Genomic DNA, 10,000 nt, shown 5'->3' with positions numbered 1-10,000 from the left:
AAATACCCCATAACATCCCCATAGCCACAATGATGGCCCCATAGCGCCACCCCAAATACCCCATAGCATCCCCATAGCCCCTATGGACCCATAGTGCCACCCCAAATACCCCATAGCATCCCCATAGCCACAATGATGGCCCCATAGGGTCACCCCAAATACCCCATAGCATCCCCATAGCTCCTATGGACCCATAGCGCCACCCCAAATCCCCCATAGGGCCAGCCAAATCCCCCATAACACCCCCATAGCTACAATGACGGCCCCATAGGGTCACCCCAAATACCCCATAGCATCCCCATAGCCCAAATGGACCCATAGTGCCACCCCAAATCCCCCATAGGGCCAGCGAAATCCCCCATAACATCCCCATAGCCCCTATGGAACTGCCCATAGGGCCACCCCAAAAACCCCATAACATCCCCATAGCCCCAGTGTCCCCATAGGGCCACCCCAAATCCCCCATAACATCCCCATAGTCCCAATGGACCCCCCCATAGGGACACCCCAAATCCCCCATAGCATCCCCACAACCCCAGTAATGGCCCCATAGGGCCATCCCAAATCCCCCATAACATCCCCATAGCCCCAATGGCCCCATAGGGCCGCCCCAAATACCCCATAACATCCCCATAACCCCTATGGTCCCCCCAGTACTGCTGTCCCCGTAGGGCCACCCCAAATCCCTTATAGCATCCCCATAGTCCCAATGGACTCCCCAATAGGGCCACCCCAAGTCCCCCATAGCATCCCCACAGCCCCTATAGACCCCTCATGCATTGATTGCCCCATAGGGCCACCCCAAACCTGCCTAGCATCCCCATAGTCCCAATGGCCCCATAGGGCCACCCCAGATCCCCCATAGCATCCCCATAGTCCCAATGGACTCCCCATAGGGCCACCCCAAATACCCCATAACATCCCCATAGTCCCAATGGACCCATAGGGCCGCCCCAAATACCCCATAACATCCCCATAGTCCCAATGGCCCCATAGGGCCACCCCAGATCCCCTATAACATCCCCATAGCCCTATAACCCCTATCCCAACATCCCTATAACCCCTATGGACCCCCCCATAGGGACACCCCAAATCCCCCATAGCATCCCCACAGCCCCTATAGACCCCTCATGCATCGATTGCCCCATAGGGCCACCCCAAATACTCCATAGCATCCCCATAGCTCCTATGGACCCACAGCGCCACCCCAAATCCCCCATAGGGCCAGCCAAATCCCCCATAACATCCCCATAGCCCCTATGGAACTGCCCATAGGGCCACCCCAAAAACCCCATAACATCCCCATAGTCCCAATGGACTCCCCATAGGGCCACCCCAAATCCCCCATAGCATCCCCATAGCCCCAGTGGCCCCATAGGGCCACCCCAAATAACCCATAACATCCCCATAGCTCCTATGGCCCCATAGCGCCACCCCAAATACCCCATAGCGCCACCCCAAATACCCCATAGCATCCCCATAGCTCCTATGGACCCATAGTGCCACCCCAAATACCCCATAACACCCCCATAGCCACAATGATGGCCCCATAGGGTCACCCCAAATACCCCATAGCATCCCCATAGCCCCTATGGACCCATAGCGCCACCCCAAATCCCCCATAGGGCCAGCCAAATCCCCCATAACATCCCCATAGCCCCAATGGCCCCATAGGGCCACCCCAAATACCCCATAGCATCCCCATAGCCACAATGATGGCCCCATAGGGTCACCCCAAATACCTCATAACATCCCCATAGCTCCTATGGACCCATAGGACCACCCCAAATCCCCCATAGCATCCCCATAGCCATAACGGCCCCATAGGGCCACCCCAAATCCCCCATAGCATCCCTATGGTCCCCCCAGTACCACTGTCCCCATAGGGCCACCCCAAATACCCCCCAACATCCCCATAACCCCTATGGCCCCCCTCGGCCCTGTTATCCCATAGGGCCACCCCACATGTCCCCCTGTCCCCATAACCCTTATGTCCCCCCCAGGCTCTGTGACCCCATAGGGCCACCCCAAATGTCCCCCCCACCCCCATAGCCCCTATGGCTCCTCTATGGGGTGACCCTATAAGTGACCCCCCCCCAAATCCCCCACAGTGATTTCCTCATCCTGCCCGGCTTCATTGACTTTGCAGCTGAGGAGGTGGTGAGTGCCCCGACCCCATAGAAACCCCATAGATCCCATAACAACCCACCCCATAGATCCCATAATACCCCACCCCACAGAACCCCATAGATCCCATAATACCCCACCCCATAGATCCCATAACAACCCACCCCATAGATCCCATAATACCCCACCCCATAGAACCCCATAGATCCTATAATATCCCACCCCATAGAACCCCATAGATCCCATAATACCCCACCCCATAGAACCCCATAGATCCCATAATATCCCACCCCATAGAAACCCCATAGATCCCATAATACCCCACCCCATAGAACCCCATAGATCCCATAATACCCCACCCCATAGAACCCCATAGATCCCATAATACCCCACCCCATAGAACCCCATAGATCCCATAATACCCCACCCCATAGATCCTATAATATCCCACCCCATAGAACCCCATAGATCCCATAATTCCCCCCCCCATAGAACCCCATAGATCCCATAATGCCCCACCCCATAGATCCCATAATACCTCACCCCATAGAACCCCATAGATCCCATAATACCCCACCCCATAGAACCCCATACACCCCATAATATCCCACCCCATAGAACCCCATAGATCCCATAATACCCCACCCCATAGATCCCATAATACCCCACCCCATAGATCCCATAATACCTCACCCCATAGAACCCCATAGATCCCATAATACCCCACCCCATAGAACCCCATACACCCCATAATATCCCACCCCATAGAACCCCATACATCCCATAATACCCCACCCCATACATCCCATAACATCCCACCCCATACATCCCATAATATCCCCACCCCATACATCCCATAATACCCCACCCCATACATCCCGTAATACCCCACCCCATATACCCACCCCATATATCCACCCCATATACTGACCCCATATACCCACCCCATATATCCCCCCATATACCCACCCCATATATCTCCCATATACCCACCCCATATACCCACCCCATATATCCACCCCATATACTGTACTGACCCCATATATCCACCCCATATACCCACCCCATATATCCACCCCATATACTGACCCCATATATCCACCCCATATATCCACCCCATACATCCACCCCATATACCCACCCCATACATCCACCCCATATACCCACCCCATATATCCACCCCATATATCCACCCCATATATCCACCCCATATACTGACCCCATATATCCACCCCATATATCCACCCCATACATCCACCCCATATACCCACCCCATACATCCACCCCATATACCCACCCCATATATCCACCCCATATATCCACCCCATATATCCACCCCATATATCCACCCCATATACTGACCCCATATACTGACCCCATAAATCCACCCCATACATCCAACCCATACATCCACCCCATATATCCACCCCATATACTGACCCCATATACCCACCCCATATATCCACCCCATATATCCACCCCATGTATCCACCCCATACATCCACCCCATATATCCACCCCATATACTGACCCCATATATCCACCCCATATATCCACCCCATACATCCAACCCATATATCCACCCATAATATATCCACCCCATATACTGACCCCATATATCCACCCCATATATCCACCCCATATATCCACCCCATACATCCACCCCATATACCCACCCCATATATTTCCCATATATCCACCCCATACATCCAACCCATATATCCACCCCATATATCCACCCCATACACCCACCCCATATACCCGCCCCATATACCCACCCCATATATCCACCCCATATACTGACCCCATATACCCACCCCATATATCCACCCCATATACTGACCCCATATACCCACCCCATATATCCACCCCATATAACCACCCCATATATCCCATATCTGGGATATGTAGATTGGATATATGGGGTTCTGGGGGTTCCCCTATAGGATATGGGGTTCTGTGGGGTTTCCTTATAGGATATGGGGTTCTGAGAGGGATCAGCTATAGGATATGGGTTCTGGGGGGGTTCCCCTATAGGATATGGGGTTCTGGGTGTTCCCCTTTAGGATATGGGATTCTGTGGGGTTCCCCTATAGGATGTGGGGTTTTGGGGTGTTCCCCTATAGGATATGGGGTTCTGGGGGGTTTCCTTATAGGATATGGGGTTCTGAGAGGGATCAGCTATAGGATATGGGTTCTGGGGGTGTTCCCCTATAGGATATGGGGTTTTGGGGGGGTTCCCCTATAGGATATGGGGTTTTGGGTGTTCCCCTATAGGATATGGGGTTCTGGGTGGTTCCCCTATAGGATATGGGGTTTTGGGTGTTCCCCTTTAGGATATGGGATTCTGTGGGGTTCCCCAATAGGATATGGGGTTTTGGGGTGTTCCCCTATAGGATATGGGGTTCTGAGAGGGATTGGCTATAGGATATGGGTTCTGGGGGGGTTCCCCTATAGGATATGGGGTTCTGGGTGGTTCCCCTATAAGACATGGGGTTCTGAGAGGGATCCATTATAGCATATAGGGTTCTGGGGGGTTCCCCTATAGGATGTGGGGTTTTGGGGGGTTCCCCTATAGGATATGGGGTTTTGGGGGGTTCCCCTATAGGATGTGGGGTTTTGGGGGGGTTCCCCTATAGGATATGGGGTTTTGGGTGTTCCCCTATAGGATATGGGGTTTTGGGTGTTCCCCTATAGGATATGGGGTTCTGAGGGTTTCCCCTGTAGGATATGGGGTTTTGGGGTGTTCCCCTATAGGATATGGGATTCTGTGGGGTTCCCCTATAGGATGTGGGGCTTTTGGGGTTCCCCTATAGGATATGGGGTTTTGGGGTTCCCCTTTAGGATGTGGGGTTCTGGGGGGTTTCCTTATAGGATATGGGGTTCTGAGAGGGATCTGCTTTAGGATATGGGTTCTGTGGGGGGGTTCCCCTATAGGATATGGGGTTCTGGGTGTTCCCCTTTAGGATATGGGATTCTGTGGGGTTCCCCTATAGGATATGGGGTTCTGGGTAGGTTCCCCTTTAGGATATGGGGTTTTGGGTGTTCTCCTTTAGGATGTGGGGTTCTGGGGGGTTCCCCTATAGGATATGGGGTTTTGGGGTTCCCCTATAAGATATGGGGTTCTGAGAGGGATCTGCTTTAGGATATGGGTTCTGTGGGGGGGTTCCCCTATAGGATATGGGGTTCCCCTATAGGATATGGGGTTCTGGGGTGTTCCCCTATAGGATGTGGGGTTTTGGGGGGGATTCCCCTATAGGAGGAGCCCTCTGTGCCCTTATAGGATCTGACGTCGGCGCTGACGAAGGAGATCACCCTAAAAACCCCCCTGGTGTCCGCCCCTATGGACACCGTCACCGAGGCCGACATGGCCATCGCCATGGCTGTGAGTTATGGGGTGATGGGGTTATGGGGTCATGGGGTTATGGGGTTATGGGGTTATGGGGTTATGGGGTTATGGGGCTGTGAGTTATGGGGTGATGGGGCTGTGAGTTATGGGGTTATGGGGCTGTGAGTTATGGGGTTATGGGGCTGTGGGGTTATGGGGTTATGGGGCTGTGGGGTTATGGGGTTATGGGGCTGTGGGGTTGTGGGGTTATGGGTCTGTGAGTTATGGGGTGATGGGGCTGTGAGTTATGGGGTTATGGGGCTGTGGGGCTGTGGGGTGATGGGGCTATGGGGTGATGGGGCTGTGAGTTATGGGGTTTAGGGGTTATGGGGCTGCAGGGCTGTGGGGTGATGGGGCTATGGGGTTATGGGGTTTTGGGGTTATGGGGCTGTGGGGCTGTGAGTTATGGGGTTATGGGGCTGTGGGGTTATGGGGTGATGGGGCTGTGAGTTATGGGGTTATGGGGCTGTGGGGTTATGGGGTGATGGGGCTGTGAGTTATGGGGTTATGGGGCTGTGGGGCTGTGAGTTATGGGGTTATGGGGCTGTGGGGTTATGGGGCTGTGGGGCTGTGAGTTATGGGGTTATGGGGCTGTGGGGTTATGGGGTGATGGGGTCATGGGGTTATGGGGCTGTGGAGCTGTGGAGTTATGGGGTTTTGGGGTTATGGGGCTGTGGGGCTGTGAGTTATGGGGTTATGGGGCTGTGGGGTTATGGGGTGATGGGGCTGTGAGTTATGGGGTTATGGGGCTGTGAGTTATGGGGTTATGGGGCTGTGGGGTTATGGGGCTGTGAGTTATGGGGTGATGGGGTTATGGGGTTATGGGGCTGTGAGTTATGGGGTGATGGGGCTGTGGTGTTATGGGGTTATGGGGCTGTGAGTTATGGGGTTATGGGGCTGTGGGGTTATGGGGTTATGGGGCTGTGGGGCTATGGGATGATGGGGTTATGGGCTGATGGGGCTGTGAGTTATGGGGTTATGGGGCTGTGGGTTGATGGGGCTGTGAGTTATGGGGTTATGGGGCTGTGAGTTATGGGGTGATGGGGCTGTGGGGTTATGGGGTTATGGGGCTGTGGGGCTGTGAGTTATGGGGTTATGGGGCTGTGGGGTTATGGGGCTGTGGGGCTGTGAGTTATGGGGTTATGGGGCTGTGAGTTATGGGGTGATGGGGCTGTGGGGTTATGGGGTTATGGGGTTATGGGGTTATGGGGTTATGGGGCTGTGAGTTATGGGGTGATGGGGCTGTGGGGTTATGGGGTTATGGGGCTATGGGGTGATGGCGCTATGGGGTGATGGGGCTGTGGGGCTGTGGGGTCACGGGGTCATGGGGTTATGGGGCTGTGGGGCTGTGGGGTCATGGGGTTATGGGGCTGTGGGGTTATGGGGTTGTGGGGTAATGGGGTGATGGGGCCATGGGGTTATGAGGTTATGGGGTGATGGGGTCATGGGGTTATAAGGATATGGGGTTATGGGGTTGGGGGTTATGGGGTTGTGGGGTTATAAGGATATGGGGTTATGGGGTTATAAGTATATGGGAACATGGGGTCATGGGGTTATGGGGTTATGAGGTTATAGGGATATGGGATTATGGGGTTATGGGATCAAGGGGTTATAGGTTCATGGGGATATGGGGTGAAGGGGTTCTGAAGCTACTGGGTTATGGGATTGCTCAGTTATGGGACTGTGCAGTTACGGGATTATGGGCTGATCATTCGGGGTCCCCCTCAATGTCACCACGTCCCCCCATATCCCCATGTCCCCCTTTCGTCCCCATATGCCCCCATATACCCCCATATCCCCATATCCCCCCCATATCCCCCATATCCCCCATATCCCCCATATCTCCCCATATCCCCCATATCCCCCATATCCCCCATATCCCCCATATCCCCATATCCCCCCATATCCCCCATATTCCCCCCATATCCCCCCCATATCCCCTTTGTGCCCCATATCCCAATGACCCCAAAGCTGATGGGTGGAATCGGGATCATCCACCACAACTGCAGCCCCGAGTTCCAGGCCAGCCAAGTGCTCAAGGTCAAGGTACGGCACCGGGACCCCCATAGACCCCTATAGACCCCCATAGCCCCCCATAGACTCCCATAGCCCCCCATAGACCCCCATAGCCCCCATAGACCCCCATAGACCCCCATAGACCCCCATAGACCCCCATAGAATCCCATAAAATCCCATAGTCCCCCCATAGCCCCCATAAACCCCCATAGCCCCACATAGACTGGGGCTGTATCCGTGACCCTGCTGTTCTGAGCCCCCAATACCCCATCTAACCCCATATACCCCATATACCCCATATACCCCATATACCCCATATACCCCATCTAACCCCATATACCCCATATACCCCATATACCCCATATATCCCATATACCCCATCTAACCCCATATACCCCATATACCCCATATACCCCATCTAACCCCATATACCCCATATACCCCATATACCCCATATATCCCATATACCCCATCTAACCCCATATGCCCCAATACCCCATATATCCCATCTAACCCCATATATCCCATATACCCCATCTAACCCCATATGCCCCAATACCCCATATATTCCATCTAACCCCATATATCCCATATACCCCATCTAACCCCATATGCCCCAATACCCCATATATCCCATCTAACCTCATATATCCCATATATCCCATATACCCCACAGCAGTTCCAGCAGGGCTGTATCCGTGACCCCGCTGTTCTGAGCCCCAATACCCCCCCAACCCCATATACCCCATATACCCCATCTAACCCCATATATCCCATATACCCCATATATCCCATATAACCCCATATACCCCAATACCCCATCTAACCCCATAAATCCCATATATCCCATATACCCCAATACCACATCTAACCCCATATATCCTATATATCCCATATACCCCAATACCCCATAACCCCATATACCCCACATACCCCATATACCCCATATATCCCCCACTTGCAGCAGTTCCAGCAGGGCTGTATCCGTGACACTGCAGTTCTGAGCCCCAATACCCCATATATCCCATATACCCCATATACCCCATATACCCCATCTAACCCCATATATCCCATATACCCCATCTAACCCCATATACCCCATCTAACCCCATAACCCCATATACCCCATATATCCCATATACCCCATATACCCCATCTAACCCCATATATCCCATATACCCCATATATCCCATATACCCCATATACCCCATCTAACCCCATATACCCCATCTAACCCCATAACCCCATATACGCCATATATCCCATATACCCCATATACCCCATCTAACCCCATATATCAAATATACCCCATATACCCCATATACCCCATCTAACCCCATCTAACCCCATATATCCCATATACCCCATATAACTCCATATACCCCATATACCCATATACCCCATAACCCCATATACCCCATATACCCCATATACCCCATATAACCCCATCTAACCCCATATACCCCATAACCCCATATACCCCAATACCCCATATACCCCATATCCCCCACATGCAGCAGTTCCAGCAGGGCTGTATCCATGACCCCGCAGTTCTCAGCCCCACACACACAGTTCGGGACGTGCTGGAGCTGCAGCGCCATCGGGGCTGTAAAGGGGTCCCGGTAACACAGAGCGGCGCCATCGGGGGGAGACTGCAGGGCATCGTCACCCCCAGGGACATCGACTTCATGGCTGAGGGGCAGCACGGGACAATGCTGGGACAGGTGGGATGGGGTGGGATTGGGATTAGGGTTGGGATGGGATTAGGGTTGGATTGGGATTAGGGTTGGGATGGGATTAGGGTTGGGATTGGGATTAGGGTTGGATTGGGATTAGGGTTGGATTGGGATTAGGGTTGGATTGGGATTAGGGTTGGATTGGGATTAGGGTTGGGATGGGATTAGGGTTGGGATGGGATTAGGGTTGGATTGGGATTCGGATTAGGGTTGGGATTAGATTGGGATTAGGGTTGGATTGGGATTGGGATTAGGGTTGGGATGGGATTGGGAATGGGATTGGGATTGGGATTAGGGTTGGATTGGGATTAGGGTTGGATTGGGATTGGGATTAGGGTTGGGATGGGATTGGGAATGGGATTGGGATTGGGATTAGGGTTGGATTGGGATTCGGATTAGGGTTGGGATTAGATTGGGATTAGGGTTGGATTGGGATTGGGATTAGGGTTGGATTGGGATTAGGGCAGGATTGGGATTGGGATTGGGATTAGGGTTGGATTGGGATTAGGGTTGGGATGGGATTGGGAATGGGATTGGGATTGGGATTAGGGTTGGATTGGGATTGGGAATGGGATTGGGATTGGGATTAGGGTTGGATTGGGATTGGGATTAGGGTTGGGATTGGGATTAGGGCAGGATTGGTATTGGGATTGGGATTGGGGTGTGGGATGGGTGGATGGGGTGTGTGAAATTAAAGTTGAAATTGATAAAGTTGAAATTGATTAGAGTTGAA

At 52.9% G+C, this 10,000-nt stretch overlaps 1 protein-coding gene across 1 annotated transcript in view; it reads left to right on the top strand.

Annotated features, from left to right (window-relative positions):
• Positions 1 to 9,358, top strand: part of LOC146751032 (inosine-5'-monophosphate dehydrogenase 1-like) — an 18,147-nt gene extending 8,789 nt beyond the window's left edge. Inside the window, exons 3-6 of the mRNA XM_085535753.1 lie at positions 2,112 to 2,160; positions 5,411 to 5,512; positions 7,487 to 7,561; positions 9,049 to 9,358. Coding sequence (XP_085391879.1) covers positions 2,112 to 2,160; positions 5,411 to 5,512; positions 7,487 to 7,561; positions 9,049 to 9,315 — 493 coding nt within the window. The 3' untranslated portion in view covers positions 9,316 to 9,358. The remainder of the gene's footprint in view (positions 1 to 2,111; positions 2,161 to 5,410; positions 5,513 to 7,486; positions 7,562 to 9,048) is intronic.
• The last annotated feature ends 642 nt before the right edge of the window (positions 9,359 to 10,000 follow it).

Source organism: Coturnix japonica, unplaced genomic scaffold, assembly GCF_054131305.1.
Source record: "Coturnix japonica strain WE unplaced genomic scaffold, WE-NBRP24 Scf171, whole genome shotgun sequence".
NCBI lineage: Eukaryota > Metazoa > Chordata > Aves > Galliformes > Phasianidae > Coturnix > Coturnix japonica.
The sequence above is the reverse complement of the archived record's forward strand: the minus strand, read 5'-3'. Positions and strand labels throughout refer to the sequence as shown.